General features: G+C 47.8%; 1 protein-coding gene across 1 annotated transcript in view; it reads left to right on the forward strand.

The window, feature by feature from the left end:
* The window catches only part of snx18a (sorting nexin 18a), a 61,036-nt gene extending 43,757 nt beyond the window's left edge, over positions 1-17,279 (forward strand). Inside the window, exon 2 of the mRNA XM_084307536.1 lies at positions 14,631-17,279. Coding sequence (XP_084163662.1) covers positions 14,631-14,884 — 254 coding nt within the window. The 3' untranslated portion in view covers positions 14,885-17,279. The remainder of the gene's footprint in view (positions 1-14,630) is intronic.
* The last annotated feature ends 2,278 nt before the right edge of the window (positions 17,280-19,557 follow it).

Raw genomic sequence — 19,557 nt, forward strand, 5'->3', positions numbered from 1 at the left:
CGCTGATATGTCAGCAGCTGACTACGAGGAAGCAGAACTGCTTCTACTGCAACAAGCCCAGAGAGACTCGTTCCCCGATGAACTAGACTGTCTACAGGGAGGAAAGCCCGTCCCATCAGACAGCAGATTGATTCATCTGGCCCCCGAGAGTGACACACATACCCTCATCAGAGTGGGTGGTCGCCTGCGGAGAGCCCCCAATTTACCGGATGACATTAAGTACCCGATCGTATTGAACAGCCGACACAAGGTCACAGAGCTGATTATAAAGAAATACGACGAGGATGTACACCACGCAGGAGCAGAGAGAGTCTTCGCGGAAATCAGACGTCGTTACTGGATACTTCAAGGAAGAGAGGCGGTGCGACGCTTCCAGCGAACCTGTCTAGACTGCCGAAAGTGGCGCGCGCAGCCCAGCATACCACGGATGGCTGACCTACCTCCATGTCGCCTCCGACTCGGCGACAAGCCATTCCACTCAACAGGCATGGACTGTTTTGGCCCGCTGCACATAAAGAAAGGAAGAGGCACCGAGAAGCGGTGGGGTATTGTATTCAAATGCATGACCACCAGAGCGATACATATCGAGCTCCTTCCGACCATGAGCGCAGACTCATTCCTTATGGCCTTCCGAAGATTCACATCACGGAAAGGAAAACCGTCTACATTATTGTCAGATCACGGGACAAACTTCAAAGGCGGAGAAAGAGAGCTGAGGGAGAGCTTCCAAGCTATGGGCCCAGAACTTAAGACCCACCTCGCTCCAGCCCAGATTGACTTCCAATTCAACCCCCCAAACGCACCCCACTTCGGTGGAACTTGGGAACGAGAAGTACGTTCTATAAAGACAGCCCTGTACGCAGTACTTGGGGCCCAGACTGTGGCGGAAGAAGTCCTAATGACAGTCCTCACGGAGATTGAGGGAGTATTGAACTCAAAGCCCCTCGGTTACGTCTCCAGTGATGTAGCAGATGTCGACCCAGTCACCCCCAACACCCTCCTGATGGGGCGGCTAGATCCCGCGTTACCCCAGACAATGTACCGGCCTGAAGAAGCGAACGGCCGACGAAGGTGGAGGTACAGCCAAGTATTAGCCGACAAGTTTTGGAGCAGTTTCCTACTGCACTACCTACCGTCTCTACAGACCCGCCAGAAGTGGGTAAAAGAGAGAGACAATTTGACGGAAGGAACAGTCGTCATGATTATTGACCAGTCACTACCCAGAGCTATGTGGCCGGCTGGCCGCGTAAGCAAAGTGATCACCGGTGCCGATGGCAAGGTCCGAGCGCATTTACACCCGTCCTGTGGCGAGGCTCATAGAACTGCCCCGACTCCCAGACACAATCGATGATGACCATGACCCTATGACTTTGTGAGTTGACTGACCCTTACAGCGAACCCTTGAGTGGTAGACAGTGCGGTTAATCTGTCTCTGCTTAACTAATTGGGTTGGGACCAATTAGGGGGCGGCTGTTCTGAAGGATCAGATTAAACCGAATATATATATTTATTTATATATATATATTTAATTGTATTTGTATATCCCCTGATATCCCTTGTATATTCCTTGTACAATATGCATTGAATATCCCTTCTAGTCTACTGAACATCCCATAATAGTCTCCATTCTACCATTGGACGAGACCTTGGTGCCAGGTCGCCATACCCCTCAGACCAGGTTCAATCGTACCGCTCAACATGTATGGACAAGTCCTAGTTCCGCGTAGGAATATGTCTACCGCACCACTAATGGTACTATTTGTTCATAGTGCGTATATATACTGCGCTATTAAAGTAGAGCTTTCTTTTTAGTCCAGTTCCTTACCCTCCAACAGAGTGACAGACGCAAAAGCCTCCCCGCGAACCACGTGTGGGCAGTAAGGCCAATTCGGCCCAGTATCGGCATTGAGACATCGTGTATATTAATATTTGAATAGTCATATTTGGCACTATATCGTCGAGTTGGACGTATTCTATTAAGCTAATAATAGTCTATTCATATGTAGTGCCTCGTGCGGTAAGAGTTCTATAGTAATCAGCACCCCCATCGTTTTGGGCATCAGCTGGACGCTTATCCAGGGTGGTTGACCCCACGTGAAGCTGCACCCGAGGAGCTCCAGGCCAAAGAGCGAGTGGACCTGTATATTGGATTATTCTACCGACGACGGCTAGCCTTCCCCGGCTTGGATTATGCTTTGAGTACTTTGATTATTCTATGGATAAAGGCCAACACTGCGGTGTGTTGGAAATACCCCCCCCGGAGAGGACGACAGGTGAGAAGACGCTCTACACGACGAGGTCGCCTCACGTCTCTCCATCGTGGACCGGAGGACGCCGGCCACAGAGAGTCCAACTGCTTTCATCTGTGGATCGAGGATCGCTGGGCACCGGGTCGCACGACTGTGGGCTCTCCCAGGATACCCTCGGCCAGACGGGATACAGCCAGACTCTACCCCCCCCTCCAGCTGTCCTACAAGCAGTCGGAACCTCCCCCTAGTGTATCCAGCTATATAATCATTCAAGTATCATTGCTATTGTTCCCTAAATATTCCAGGTTGTATATTTGCTTCCTGCGCAATCAGAGATTGGACATTCGATATTGATCTACCTACGAATACTCATTTGCCATAAAAGTGCATACTATTTCAAATCATAAATGTAATTAAGTGATCGTTGTACATACCCTTTGCTATGTATTAAAACTCAAACTTTCGATTTGGTACATTTGTGTTGGATCCGTTTATCAGGTGGGAGTGTTCAACATATTCATACCTAGTACTGGGTGGCCAGAGTCTAAAGTACAAGAGGTAGTGGTAGTAAGTATCATATCTAACCATACAGTCAGGGAATTGTACCCCTCAGTTACACTAACTATATAACGTTAATGCCACAAAACGAATGCCTTTGTTATCATAAGTAGTAACTTTTGATGCAGTAGTGTGTGTGTGGGGCGGCGCTGTTCAAAAGTGTCAACGTGTGGACCAGATTGACGCGACACAAGCCTCTTGGGCAAAACATCACGATATCCACGATACGTTTAAAAAGTGTATCGTTAATGAACTGTACCCGATATTTATATAATATCGTCATATCGCCCAGCCCTATTTGGTACCATGAGGTGCAAGCATAGTCGTAGTACCCTTGAATGAGTGCTCCTGCCCGAGTCTTCAAGGTATTCTTGTTTACCAGGGAGGAGATCCGGTACAAGAATCTTGTTCGTTGGTTGACTTTTTTGATTACATTGGATGCCATTTTGTCACAGGAAAGATTTGCCTCTAGGATGGAACCCAGGAATGTAATTGAATCTTTTCTTGTGACAATATTATCACCCACTGTAACTGAGAAGCCCCTAATGCCCTGAGGTCATGTTCCAGTGTCTGTTGGTCTCAGAGGGGTCAGTTCAGCACATCATCCAGCAGCAAGTTGTTTTACCACCATGGTGACATTCAGAACCATGAGCAAAGCAAAACGCACTGATGTAGACGTGGTGCTCAAGCTGTGAGCCGCTGTAGCTGGTTAGTTACATTTGATTCTCTTCTGAGCTCCCTGTGTACTGTTGAGAGATGAGAGGGGGGGGGTGGTGGGAGAGAGGGGGGGAGGGATAGAGAGAGAGTGACAGAGAGGGAGAGAGAGAGGGGGGGAAAGGGAGAAAGAGAGGGAGAGAGAAAGAGAGGAGGGGAGGGAGATAAGGGAGAAAGAGATAGGGAGGGAGAGAGACACAGAGAGAGAGCGAGGTAGAGAGAGAGTGACAGAGAGGGAGAGAGAGATGTAGAGAGAAAGAGAGTGACAGAGAGGGGGGGAGGGAGAAAGAGAGAGACGGGAGGGAGATAAGGGAGAAAGAGAGAGGGAGGGAGAGAGAGGGAGGTAGAGAGAGAGTGACAGAGAGGGAGAGAGAGAGGAGGAAAGAGAGGGAGAGAGAGAGGGGGAAAGGGAGGGAGAGAGAAAGAGAGAGGGGGAGGGAGAGAAAGGAGAAAGAGAAGGGGAGGGAGGGAGGGAGACAGAGAGAAGTGAGATTGCGGCTGCTTGTTAGTCAGGTGTTGTGTAACCAGCATTACGTAAGAACTGAAGAGCCTGTCAGCCAGAGCAGCAGGAGTTCTTATAGCCCTCATCCACCAGGCAGGCTGTCTGCAGGCTCCAGGGCACTAGCCCTCATCCACCAGGCAGGCTGTCTGCAGGCTCCAGGGCACTACTCCTCATCCACCAGGCAGGCTGTCTGCAGGCTCCAGGGCACTAGCCCTCATCCACCAGGCAGGCTGTCTGCAGGCTCCAGGGCACTACTCCTCATCCACCAGGCAGGCTGTCTGCAGGCTCCAGGGCACTACTCCTCATCCACCAGGCAGGCTGTCTGCAGGCTCCAGGGCACTACTCCTCATCCACCAGGCAGGCTGTCTGCAGGCTCCAGGGCACTACTCCTCATCCACCAGGCAGGCTGTCTGCAGGCTCCAGGGCACTACTCCTCATCCACCAGGCAGGCTGTCTGCAGGCTGTCTGCAGGCTCCAGGGCACTACTCCTCATCCACCAGGCAGGCTGTCTGCAGGCTCCAGGGCACTAGCCCTCATCCACCAGGCAGGCTGTCTGCAGGCTCCAGGGCACTAGCCCTCATCCACCAGGCAGGCTTTCTGCAGGCTCCAGGGCACTAGCCCTCATCCACCAGGCAGGCTGTCTGCAGGCTCCAGGGCACTACTCCTCATCCACCAGGCAGGCTGTCTGCAGGCTCCAGGGCACTACTCCTCATCCACCAGGCAGGCTGTCTGCAGGCTCCAGGGCACTACTCCTCATCCACCAGGCAGGCTGTCTGCAGGCTCCAGGGCACTACTCCTCATCCACCAGGCAGGCTGTCTGCAGGCTCCAGGGCACTACTCCTCATCCACCAGGCAGGCTGTCTGCAGGCTCCAGGGCACTACTCCTCATCCACCAGGCAGGCTGTCTGCAGGCTCCAGGGCACTACTCCTCATCCACCAGGCAGGCTGTCTGCAGGCTCCAGGGCACTACTCCTCATCCACCAGGCAGGCTGTCTGCAGGCTGTCTGCAGGCTCCAGGGCACTACTCCTCATCCACCAGGCAGGCTGTCTGCAGGCTCCAGGGCACTAGCCCTCATCCACCAGGCAGGCTGTCTGCAGGCTCCAGGGCACTACTCCTCATCCACCAGGCAGGCTGTCTGCAGGCTGTCTGCAGGCTCCAGGGCACTACTCCTCATCCACCAGGCAGGCTGTCTGCAGGCTCCAGGGCACTAGCCCTCATCCACCAGGCAGGCTGTCTGCAGGCTCCAGGGCACTACTCCTCATCCACCAGGCAGGCTGTCTGCAGGCTCCAGGGCACTAGCCCTCACACAGCCAGGGGGCACCTTGTGAGGAGTGGCAGCTGACATGGTGTCCAGGACAATAGGCTGTAGCCTTCTGTACCATCGTATATGACATCAGAAGGAAATAAAATGTTAAGCACAAATTTGCACAAACCACCTTAAAACAAAGGTGCACCTCAGTTATAGGTATCAAACTATGGAACTCTTTGCAGAATGATTATATAGTATATAGAAGTATAATATAGAATAATACATTATATAAATGTACGTGTGTGTGTGTGTGTGTGTGTGTGTGTGTGTGTGTGTGTGTGTGTGTGTGTGTGTAAATGAATTAACCTAAATATGTAGTTTGACTGATATAGAAGTATAATATAGAATAATACATTATATAAATGTGTGTGTGTAAATGAATTAACCTAAATATGTAGTTTGACTGATAGATGTACACAAAATGGGTTTATTTATGTTGATTTAATTTAGTTGTGTTGATGTTTCCATTTTTGCAAAATGGGTATATTCTGTTTGGTTTTACGCAATAAGTCTATCGGTGCTGTATGTGTGTAGGGGCAGGTATATATACGAATTTTTCTTCTTCCTGTTCCTTTCGGCCATGGAATTTGGTGAATTATATTGTACTGTTGGACTGTGGTAATTCCATGTACGAATAAATAAATGATGATGATGATGATGATGGTATTTGACAGCTTTGATAATTGATAATATAGAATATAGACCCTGTGTGATGGGTTTTAACTCTCTGCGATGAAGACCGCGCCCGTCTTTTCACAGTTTGTCCCTGTAGAGATGAATAGGAACTGTCCTCGTACCCCTGAGGGACAGCTAGATGTCTTCAGTAGCGGTTGTAACAAAAAACACAAGATCAAACATAAAAACGAAAATAGACAACAAATCACCCAGAACACGGAAACAAAAAGTTACCCATTTATATACGTATATATCATTGTATGACGTACACAGTGTAAGGTTGCTATGTATTACATGGTCAGCTGCAAGGTTGTGTGTCTCCCAGCGAGTCTAAAATCACTGAGCTCCTCCCCAGCCAGCTCCCCTAAGGTCTCCATGGTAACCATCATTCCATCTCAGTTCCAGTCTCCCAGACATGTACAGTAGGTGCGGCAATGCAACATGGGTTTGTTTTACAATGAAAACATGGCGGAATGCAGTCAGAGCTCCAGAGATTTGTCAGCCTGCTAAGCTTGGGCGTATTTTGGTTTTTACAAGAGTGCTGAGGGAAACTTGATCAATGATTTTGAAAATTGTCAGCACATTTGAACAATACTGCGATAATAGATCAGTACTTTATTAATCCCGAGGGAAATTCAGCACCACAGATCACTCAAAATGAACATTTAGTTAGTCAAAAGTCAAAAATACGAGTATGAATAAGAATAAGAAAATCATTTAATTACACAGTCAGAGATAACGTGATCCTTTTGGTCACTATAATCACGATATTAAATCTTCACACCGTTACACGTTAATGTAGAGTAATCATTATTTTTTAATAATACATCCACAGAGCTTTTAGAAAGGCGTGGAATAAAAGTATTGCTTTTCCCCCCCAAAAGTGAACGAATATTTGAATATTAAATGATCATTTTAAAAACTAAGTGTCTTTTGCTCAAGGACACTTCGACACGCTGCCCGGGAGGAGCGGGGAAACTAACCGGGAACCTCCGGATTACCAGATGACTGCTCTACCTCCCGACTCCCGAGCCACTGTCAACCCCCTCTAGCTGAATGTTATTTATAGCACCTTTAATTAAGAAAGATTCAACATGGAAGTACACTCCTTCTTGAGAGCAAACAGTCCCAGTGGTACCGCACCGAGACACCGGGCCGCGTGTTGATGATAAAGAATTTTCAGCGTGCGGAGAGAAGCCAGCAGAGCGTCATGGCGGCTCAGTACTTCTTTGAAGTGACGATGGGTCTCTGTGTCAGCCAGGAACCACAGCTCTATGACTAACACTGACAGGACATTACATACCCCCCCCCCCCCCCCCCCCTTCCCAGCCCCCACAGTGACGCTTTGAAATCCCCAGGGAAATTCCACCAGGTCCCGAATTCCTTTCCTCTACAATGATTATTTCTCATGTCCTTTCGCTGTAGCAGTGCACAATATAAACACTCAATTCACATTGATCCTTGTTCATCCTTTTTACATATCTGTAGATACTATATCTATATGATTATGTACATATCCCTTACCTACTCTTACTAGTTACGCGGCTGCTGGCCAGTATGACTTACTACCATGGTGTCTTTATACCTGTATCACTGTACATTGATAATACCACAACTCTGTGCATACATCTGATTAGCACTGATACTTACCGTAGTAGTACACATACATACATACATACATACATACATACATACATACATACATACATACATACATACATACATACATACATACATACATACATACATACATACATACATACATACATACATTTTATATTACTATTGCACTTTACTGTTACATTTGCACTCTGGTTGGATGCCAAACCGCTTTTCATTGTACTATACTTGTGCTGTATAATGACAATACATTTGAATCTAATCTAATCCTGAAGTACTGCGTATAAGATTGGAATAGTCACAAAGACTGCAATATACATTTAAAAAAAATGTATAGGGAAATGTGAGACATGATACATTTCCTTTAACCCCCCTCCCCTCCCTCCCACGGTCTTCATACATATGCAAATACATCAATATACACACAAACTTACACATGTACATCTGCAAGGTAAGCCAGACATTTTTTGGGGGGGGGGGGGGAAAGGAAATAATTGGTCCAAAACAATGGCATCTTAAAAACATGGACAATTATTTGTATTCTTCCAAATACTAGGCCTAATACATGTCATGTTTTAATAGAGACAGAGTTTCTAGATGTTTATTGTTTATTTTGGATCCCCATTAGTCTTCACCATGGTAAAGTTATACAAATATAACTTCCCACCACAGTTAGGACAGATGAAACCAGACTAAAAACACACTTCTTCAATCAATATATGAAATGAATAAAAATCTATCTATTTAAAAAAAAATACACTAAACCTTCTCACTGTCTTATACTATGCACTCTACTCTACTATACTATACTAATATATGTCTTTACTACTATGCGCTCAACACTGCAGCACCCAAGTTTCAACACTGATGAACATTGTTACTCAGCTGTAAGAGTCGTACAGAACTTGTAAGTTGCTTTGGATAAAAGCTTTCAGCTAAATGACAAAACGTAAATGTAAATGAGGGTGGCCGGGTGGCGCAGCGGACTAAGCGTCTGCCTACCACCGCAAGAGACACTGGTATCGAATCCAGCTGTCAGTGGTGCCTCCGGCTTGGCCGGCCATCATACTGACACAATTGGCGGTGTCAGCGGGAGGGAAGCCGGTGGGCGGTAATCTGGTCGTTGTAAACAGCGACTCCTACAGGTCAGTCAGGGGGCCTGCACAGCGAGGGAGGGAAATGGTGAAGGTAGTGTGACCTCCCACGCGTTACACTTCACCAATGAGAGTCCTCGCTGTCAGGTGAAAATAGGCTGCTGGCTGTCTCCTATGTATCGGAGGAAGCATGTGATAGACTTCAGGGCTCCCTAGACCGACCAGTGGGGGGCACATGCGCGCGACAACCAGGAAGGGGAGGGGGGAATTGGCATAATGACTAAATTGGGATGGGAGGAAAATACAGAAAAATAGGAGGAGAAAAAGTGGATTAAAAAAAAACGTTAAATGTAAATACCAAGAGACGGTCTCTGAGCCAACAGAGGCTGTTCCAGCTCTACTGGTCTGTGTCTTAAGATAAGATAAGATAAGATATTCCTTTATTGATCCCCTTGGGGAAATTCAGGCATCATAGCAGCATGGGGGGGGGGGGGGGGTACAGGTAGTAAAACAACACAGTATACAGGTAGTAAAAAACAACACAGGCAGTGTAAACAATTTGATCAATATGGTCAATATAATTTACTATCTGACTAGCTGAGGAATATTCACATTATTCACAGTGTCACATAAGGTGCAGTATGCATGAGGTAGTGTTATAATTTACTATCTACTGAGTATACATTATTCACAGTATCACGGTATCCACTGAAATATACATTATTCACAGTATCACAGTATCCACATAGGGTGCAGTAAGCCTAAGGTAGTGTAGGTTGTCCTCCTTGGGTTCCTATAAGTCCCAGGTCAATGTCTGGTAGCAGTCGCTGTCGCTGCCCCCTGTTGTGGAGCCTGGAGGCTGCTAGTCGCTGCCCACTGTTGTGGAGCCTGATGGCCGCTGGTATGAAGGACTGTCCGAGGCGGTTAGTTGAGTGTCGGGGGGGAATGAGTCTGTGGCTGAACGAGCTTCTCATCTTGACTAGCTCGTCGTAGAGGGGGTGGTAGGGGTTCTCCATGATTGCATCCAGCTTCCTTATCATCCCCCTCTCTACCATCACCTCAAGTCTAGGTAGCTCGACTCCCACCACGGAGCTAGCCTTCCTCACCAGCTTGTTGAGCTTGTTGGTGTCCCTTGAGTTGATGTAGCCTCCCCAGCATGCCACAGCATAGAAGAGGATGCTGGCCACAACAGACTGGTAAAAAGACTGCAGCAGTTTGTTGCACACATTGAAGGACCTGAGTCTCCTCAGGAAGAACAGCCTGCTCTGTCCCTTCCTGTAGAGGGCTCTGTGTTGTCCGACCAGTCCAGTTTATTGTTCAGGTGTACCCCAAGGAACTTGTATGAGTCCACCATCTCCACATCCACCCCTCGGATGGAGATGGGAATCGGGGGGGGCCTCTTCTTGCCCCTCCGGAAGTCCACCACCAGCTCCTTGGTCTTACTGGTGTTGAGTTGGAGGTGGTTGCTGTCGCTCCACCCCACGAAGCTCTCCACCAGGGCTCTGTACTCCTCCTCATCATCGTCGGTCGGTGAGCCGGTCTCTGGTCTCTGAGCCAACAGAGGCTGTTCCAGCTCTACTGGTCTGTGTCTTAAGAGACGGTCTCTGAGCCAACAGAAGCTGTTCCAGCTCTACTGGTCTGTGTCTTAAGAGACGGTCTCTGAGCCAACAGAAGCTGTTCCAGCTCTACTGGTCTGTGTCTCAAGAGACGGTCTCTGAGCCAACAGAAGCTGTTCCAGCTCTACTGGTCTGTGTCTTAAGAGACGGTCTCTGAGCCAACAGAAGCTGTTCCAGCTCTACTGGTCTGTGTCTTATGAGACGGTCTCTGAACCAACAGGCTGGTGACAACAACACACTCCAGTAACACAACATACGTCTCTGTCGTCCCCATGTAAACATTCCCATGGGGATATTGATGTAAGCTAATGTTTCCATAGCGATGTAGGTCAGAGCTCTGAACACTAGGTCAATTGGAGAGTGGGGGGGGGGGGGGGGGGTAGTTATCACTTTGGAGACCAGCAGTGCCGGTTAAAGGGGTAGTTGTGATTTTTGGAACCCTAGCCCTGTGTCTTACTTAACACTAATGTTGTTGATGGGTAGAGTCCTTTCAAGATTCACGATTCAAGAGTTTTATTTGTCACATACATACACGAGACATGCAGTAAATTGTAGGTGACCATGCTCGCCTGGATTGTGCGAAATACAAATAAATAGAATAAAAATTTTACAAAAAGTTGTAAGAATAAAGTACAATGCTAAACGTAAGAGTAAAAGGTAATAAATAATAATATACAAATATACAATGGGTTCAGGATATTGCAAAAAGTAGTTTTTAAAGTGACCTTTTTGTAGTGCATTATGTATGTAGGGTGTGTGAGAGAGTTTCTCAGCTCAATCCATGCTGTTCTTCATACTGGCTCCATGCTGTCGGCTCCTTTAACCGCAAGAGCAAATATAATGGCACCATATGAAGTTACTGACGTCCATTTCATGCTAGCTTATTCATAAAGGGGCTAACTAGTGCTCATGCCTGTTGTGCTCTGTCTCTGATATACATCACACAGACCTGCCTGCCTGCTGGAATCGAACTGGGAGTTTAGTTTCATCTGGTCATACTCTCTTACCCAGTACTGAATAACCCATTCACAAAGGTATTGTAATTAAATTAAATGTAATCTAATTGGAAATCAAATAAAATCAGGACCTTGCCAATCGGAATCGAATCGATTTCAGGAAATCAGTGGCGACACCCAGCCATAGTTAAAAAAATATTAGGTATTTTCTGGTTAAATCTCCACTTCTGACCCTGGATGCATGTTGGGAGTTCTCAGGCAGACACCAAGCTGAATACAGCTGCTGGTCCAAAAGAACTAATGAAAGCCTTTAGACAATGCTGACGAATGATGCTGATAATAATAAAACTCGTACAGAATTCCCATAAATGGGTGTTTTGAAAAGTCCCTGAAGTGACCTAACTCATGTGTCGATATTTTTAGATCTGTTCTTCCTTCACATTCTCTTCTAAAAAGCTCATTGATGCCGTGCTGGTCCTCAGGGAATTTGGAACACCGAGATTATGCCAGGAATCCAGAGACTATTTTTGTCCGGGGCCTTTAGGGTGATTCATACAGCGTTTGTTTTGGTTCTCCTGGTCATACTCTGGGTCTTACCCGGTACTGAATAACCCAAGTTCTAAAGCGATGATGTAGCCTAATGCTGACATCAAAACACAAAATATTGTTGTAAGATGTTTTGGCCCCAAGTTGTGGACTCATCTCCCACACTGGTCAGAGTGTCTCGCTGAATTCCCTCGCGATTGAAAACTATCATAACAAGATTCAAGTCTAATTTATACTCAAACATGAAAATGCCACCAGAGGTGTCGCTGGTCCCGGATCAAAATGTAACCGCGTGTAAGGCGATGCAGCCCCCCACATGCACTGTGATTGGCCCACTTGAATACATCAAACACTGTGATTGGCCCACTTGAATACATCAAGCGCTGTGATTGGCCCACTTGCCTCGAGACGCATATTTCTGCATTTAATTTGCTCTTGTGTGGAGGAGAGATTAGCAAAGTGACCACGTGGAACTACAGTATAAATGCTAAAGAACCTACATGGACGTATATTTTGGCCTTGATAGTCTAAAAGCCCTGCTAGTGCCCCCTAGAGGCTCTGGAAGAAGCTGTTTTGGGGGTCGTGGGTCAGCTAGTTGGCATATCCAAACCACGATCTGTTGAGTCCCTGCATTATAATTCACAGCATGCGTCAAATTGATTATTGTCATTAAACTGATTAGTTATTGGGGTTGTGCAGTGGTTAGCACTGTTGCCTCACAGCAAGAAGGTCCTGGGTTCAAACCCCAGCAGTTTGCACGTTATCCCTGTGTCTGCGTGGGCTTCCTGCTGACCCTCTGGTTTCCTCCCACACCATAAACAGCCCTTAACCCTTTCACTACCACACTACAGAAGGTTAACCCTTTCACTGCCACACGACAAAGGGTTAACCTTTTCACTACCACACTACAGAAGGTTAACCCTTTCACTACCACACTACAGACGTCTGTAGTCACCTTCTGTAGTGTGGTAGTGAAAGGGTTACCCTTTGTCGTGTGGCAGTGAACTGGTTAACCTTCTGTATTGTCGCAGTGAAAGGGTTAACCCTTTGTGTGGTAGTGAAAGGGTTAATCAATGCCAGAATCAGTTATAAGATAATTCCTTTATTGATCCCCCTTGGGGAAATTAAATCTGAATATAAAAATGTGAGAAGAATTATGCACAGTTATCTGCTGTATCAAATAATATCACTGGCCATTAAGTCTCCAGAGAAATTGTCCATAAAACCTTCGTTCTCCTGAACCTGCGAGCCAACAAGTGTTGAGTGAGAGTGAGAGTGTTGGCCAGCGATTATCTCACGATTAACAGGCAAATATCCCCTTTTAGAAAGTTCAAAAATTCTACGACCAAAGTGGCTTGAACTGACCGACCAATGTCGCCATCCTCAGAGCTCCGTGCTCTCGCTAGAGGGGCTAACAAACTGTATGTGGGCGTTGTGTTCTGCTACCAAAAGAGGCAGCGAGTAGCCACCAATGTTTTATACCCAAGGGAATAACAAAAAGGGATACATGTGAACAGAGCCTTAACTCATTTTAGTCAGATTGTGGTTCCCACATTAATTTATGATGTAGGATAACATCTTTAAAGGTGGTATACTATAGATAACATTCAGCCACTGAATGTCGCACTAGAGCACCAGCATGTCATTTATCCCATCAGGTGCTTTCCACGTGGGGAAATGGGAAGTAGGGAGGGGATGCATGCACGCAACATGTAAACAAGAACATTCATTTTGGACAAGCTAGCTTTGTGTAGTGTTCAGACCCAATGTAAATCTAGCTTTGCGTATTGTTCAGACCCAGTGGAGACTATGAGCTAGCTTTGTGTAGTGTTCAGACTCAATGGAAAGCTAGCTTTGTATAGTATTCAGACCCAGAGGAGAGCTACCTTTGTATAGTATTCAGACCCAGAGGAGAGCTACCTTTGTATAGTATTCAGACAGATGATACATACATCACAGAGGTAAGAGACAGATAGATACATCACAGAGGTAAGAGACAGATGATGCATCACAGAGGTAAGAGACAGATGATACATCACAGAGGTAAGAGACCGATGATACATCACAGAGGTAAGAGACAGATGATACATACATCACAGAGGTAAGAGACAGATGATACATCACAGAGGTAAGAGACAGATGATACATCACAGAGGTAAGAGACAGATGATACATCACAGAGGTAAGAGACCGATGATACATCACAGAGGTAAGAGACCGATGATACATACATCACAGAGGTAAGAGACAGATGATACATCACAGAGGTAAGAGACCGATGATACATCACAGAGGTAAGAGACCGATGATACATACATCACAGAGGTAAGAGACAGATGATACATCACAGAGGTAAGAGACAGATGATACATACATCACAGAGGTAAGAGACCGATGATACATACATCACAGAGGTAAGAGACAGATGATACATACTGTACATCAGAGGTAAGAGACAGATGATACATACTGTACATCAGAGGTAAGAGACAGATGATACATACATCACAGAGGTAAGAGACAGATGATACATACATCACAGAGGTAAGAGACAGATGATAGATACATCACAGAGGTAAGAGACGGATGATAGATACATCACAGAGGTAAGGGAAAAGCATTAAATATGTACAGTAATATGTATGTAAGACATGACTGTAAGACACGTTGTGTAGTGTTCCCACGAGTCTGATGTGTCAGGCCAGAGGCCGCTCTAAAGGTGACTAACACGGGATCAGATGATGTTTGAACTAACCCCGATCCCCTGTGCTCTACTCTGCTCCCTGACAGGAGCCCTCACCAAGGTGAAGGAGAGCCAGAAGCACGTGGAGGAGGGCAAGATGGAGGCTTCGCAGGCAGACGGGATCAACGAGCGCTGTAACATCATATCCTTCGCCACGCTCGCCGAGATCCAGCACTTCCACCAGACCCGCGTGCGCGACTTCAAGGCCCAGATGCAGCACTACCTGCAGCAGCAGATCGGCTTCTTCCAGAAGGTCACAGGCACGCTGGAGGAGGCACTGCAGAAGTACGACGACGCCTAAAATGACGCAGAGAACGGCGGCACACAAATCGGGTGGATTTGACCCTTGTTGACCGACGATCGCGCTCCTCCCTCTCCCTCCTTTCCTCCCGTGGCCATCCAAGGAAGCGTCGGCAGACGATAGCCGGCCACTAACCGCTGACGAGCTGCATAATCTGCAGGGAGAGGCATGCAGAGAGATAACACTCCAGTCGTGTTGACATTTTCAGCAACATTTGACGACGTCAGGGTTCTGTGTATGTTGGCTAGCTTGGAGGATTCCGTTTTAAGGTGGAGGGGCTGTCCATATAAACAGCATTCCTCTTTCTTAAGCAAACTTTTAAATACTTTCTGAAAACAAGATGAGGTCCTATACCTTCAGGTTTTTATAATGACCAGTGATGGTGGGGAGGGGGGGGGGGGTGGTGGTAAAAACACTGTAGATGTGTTCCAATGAATGGCTGAATGGGCTACAATCAGAGATCCCATTCAACCAGTGCTGCTTCCAGTTCCAATGTAGAGTTGGGGAGGAGATATGGTGATCTTCACGCTGTTTGGAACATTTTCAACTGACTTTTTCCAAATGACTTCAGCAGCGCTGAGGCTAATAGCACACTGCCTTCCAGGAAACACTTGAGCCAGAGACTGCACCTCAGTAGCTTGCTCTGTTCTAGCAGTTGACCCAGAGAGAGAACCTCGGTAGCTTGCTCTGTTCTAGCAGTTGACCCAGAGAGAGAACCTCGGTAGCTTGCTCTGTTCTAGCAGTTGACCCAGAGAGAGAACCTCAGTAGCTTGCTCTGTTCTAGCAGTTGACCCAGAGAGAGAACCTCGGTAGCTTGCTCTGTTCTAGCAGTTGACCCAGAGAGAGAACCTCGGTAGCTTGCTCTGTTCTAGCAGTTGACCCAGAGAGAGAACCTCGGTTGCTCTGTTCTAGCAGTTGACCCAGAGAGAGAACCTCTGTAGCTTGCTCTGTTCTAGCAGTTGACCCAGAGAGAGAACCTCAGTAGCTTGCTCTGTTCTAGCAGTTGACCCAGAGAGAGAACCTCTGTAGCTTGCTCTGTTCTAGAAGACTAAAAAAGTTTACAACCACCATCGCCACCGTCTCGCCGTGCCTTCTGATGGTGTCTCTCTGGTAATTTTTCTTAACTGGCTACTAAAAAAGGTTTATATACAGTATGTATAAATGTAGAAATATATTCTCCTATTTTGTTTTTACAAAGCTCTCTGCCTCTCAAGAAGGGTCACTCTGCTCTGGTGGATGAGGACAGTGTTTGTCCTGTGCTTTGGGAGACTGCAGCGTTGTCCCTTTGTGCCCGCCCCCCGTGGCACAACGAGCACAGTGCCGCAGCACCAAGCTAGCAGGGAGGATTACGTGCTATGTGACAAAAGGATTCCAATGCCGTGGTGGTCATGGCCCACTCAGCACTGCTCACAGACTCACATGGCCCACTCAGCACTGCTCACAACCTGGAGCCCTGGAAACAAAAGAGTATCAGTGAAAATGGACTATTTGCTATTTAAATTAAACTTTTTCTTCAACAAAAGCTCAGTTTTCAATGTTACATTTCAGGGCCGTGCTGTCAACAGATGGATGGAAGGTAGAGAGGGTTCCTCGCCTGTTTGAAATGGCCTCAGTTATAATGTGGCACAGTTCTAGACAGTTCAGTTTCTATACTGTTTTCAAATGGCCTCAGTTATAATGTGGCACAGTTCTAGACAGTTCAGTTTCTATACTGTTTTAAAATGGCCTCAGTTATACTGTGGCACAGTTATAGACAGTTCAGTTTCTATACTGTTTTAAAATGGCCTCAGTTATACTGTGGTACAGTTCTAGACAGTTCAGCTTCTGTACTGTTTTCAAATGGCCTCAGTTATACTGTGACACAGTTATAGACAGTTCAGTTTCTATACTGTTTTAAAATGGCCTCAGTTATACTGTGGCACAGTTCTAGACAGTTCAGCTTCTGTACTGTTTTCAAATGGCCTCAGTTATACTGTGGTACAGTTCTAGACAGTTCAGTTTCTATACTGTTTAAAATGGTGTCAGTTATACTGTGGCACTGTTCTAAACAGTTCAGTTTCTGTACTGTTTAAAATGGTGTCAGCTAAACTGTGGCACTGTTCTAAACAGTTCAATTTCTGTACTGTTTAAAATAGTGTCAGCAGTTATACTGTAGCACTGTTCAGTTTCTATACTGTTTTTAAAATGGCGTCAGCTATACTGTGGCACAGTTCTAGACAGTTCAGTTTCTATACTGTTTTTAAAATGGCATCAGCTATACTGTGGCACAGTTCTAGACAGTTCAGTTTCTGTACTGTTTTTAACGTTAGGTTATGACTATAACCAAGTTCTGTTAGTATAGCGACGCTCGGCATCGCTCTCTGCACTATCTCCCATACGTGCACGCGCACTGAATAAAGACCACAATGTACCTTTAATCCCAATATTTGTCTGACCACACCCCTATCAGCTTACCCATATAAGCAGGGGTGGGGCCACCCACTCTCCTCCTTCCCAAGCTTTCGCCACAAGGCGAGGTCAAAGGCTGCAGCGGCGTCGGATGCCGAGCGTCGCTATACTAACAGAACTTGGTTATAGTCATAACCTAACGTTCTGTATCGTATCGCTCTCGCTCGGCATCGCTCTCTGCACAAGGGAGGCCGAGCGAGAGCCAACGGCCGACAAATACACCCCGCTGACAGCCCCCCACAAACCATCAGAACAGGGAGGGCCGAGCCCCCCCGACCCACCCTAATGGCGGGCACCCCCCCTATTAGGGGCTTCACGGGAGGGCGACGGACCCGACCGTGCGAAGAGGCACTCAAGCAACTCAACGCACAGGGTGAGCAGACCGTGGCTTGACCCCACGACTACACACACGCACAACCCGCATGCCACCCGGGAACGAACGGAGGAACAACCTCGTTACTGCCCCCAGAATCACGGGGTCAAGGGCAAACCCAACCCCGTGGCAAGGCCGTAGCAGCGGAGCACGAAGGAAGACCCAGACCCACCAAAAGGACTGGACTCCCTAGAATGGGGGCCCGGAGAAGTCCATGATGCCAGCATCAAGACCCCACCAGGTGGGCACGTAGTGCCCCGCCCCCCACATCGCCAGCGTATTCGGACAAAGGCCCCTCAGTTACTGCACCTGGTATTCCCAGGCGGAATCCCATCCAAGTACTAACCAGGCCAGAACCTGCTTAGCTTCCGAGATCGGACGAGATCGGGCGTGTTCAGGTTGGTATGGCCGTAAGCCGAGCGGGCCCCGTCCCCCCAATAGTACACCGCCTGGCACACTTACCCTGCAGAACAGGCAGTCAGCATGGCCGTAAGCACACAAAAAAGGTTAACTAACGGAAGCAGGCAGCGCACCGGGGAAAAACCAGGCAACAGGCTGTTAACCCTAGCCTGGAGACTGCGGACGAGACAGGCGCCAGAGGGGACAGCTGAACACAGCCGCCCCGGCGGAAGGAGCGTAAGCTGGCGGTGTTGCATGACCAAGCCTCCATTTAAAAACCCCCACCCAGAGGGGTCGAGGCAGAGAAGGCTGACACGATTGGCAGACGTCATGAACGTGCAGGGGCACCCTCAAACGGTGAACCCAGGAGTTGACACTGCTCCAACACACCAGGGAATCAACCACCTCGGTGTTACCCAATGCGGTGGTTGTTCCTATAACCCCTCAAGAAAAAACTCCAAAACACACCTGCGGGTATACACCGGCTATACCGCAGTACAAGTGTTTCAGTTTCCAAAAAGGGTTAACCCAGGCCTACGGGTCGCAAACATCACTTCGGACCGGGCCTGGCGGTACGGGAAGCACAGGGTCACCAGAGGAGGTCAAAAAACCACCCCCACAGGCCCCTCTTCGCCATGCGTGAGAGAGGAGCGAAAAATAATGGAGAACCAGCCCCTAAGCACACCGTACCTGGTATTCCCCGGCGGTCTCCCAACCAAGTACTAACCAGGACCAACCTGTGTAGCGGCCGAGATCCGACGAGATCGAGCGCGTACAGAATGGCATGGCTGTAAGCCATGACGACAGTGCTGAGTAAAAACATACCCAACCAGGGTCTCCATAGCGCTTAACCCTGTGACACCCAGACCGACCTGGCATTTTTCCCCCTGAAAAAAGCCCAAGTCCCTCAGGGTACCAGAACAGCAGATCTGCATCCCCGGCGGACAACGGGTTCAACTGATCTGGACCAGCGTGACCAGAACCAGTCCCGTGCCCTAACCACGCCGACATGCCTACTCCAGGAGAAGGGCAGATATGCGTGTTGATCTTAACATGAAAAGAAGGCGCCACCCAGACGTTCGGACGAACCGCGCCTGGTGGCCCACCCCAAGGGCGTGAGACCCCACCACATATGTTCAGATCCATCCCGTCATCATCCCCCAGACATGAACGAGAATCCGTCGACAACCCACCCAGGTCATGGGATGTGGTCGTCGGAAGAGGAAAAACCCCCATCTCAGTTGCTTTATAAAAACGCTGTTTCAACCACAAGCAACCAAGGCGTGCCAGTCAATCGCCTGTTTACAGCGAGCTAGCACTATACGTGCGTCGGGACACACCCCCATCAATGAACAGGCTAATCAGACCTGTCATTGAATCCCCAAGGCGCCCAGGGGAACGACAAGAGGGGTGTGACACTCCCTAACTCCAACACTTCTGGAATAGAAAGAAG

This window comes from Notolepis coatsorum (assembly GCF_963971535.1).
Source record: "Notolepis coatsorum genome assembly, chromosome: 2".
NCBI lineage: Eukaryota > Metazoa > Chordata > Actinopteri > Aulopiformes > Paralepididae > Notolepis > Notolepis coatsorum.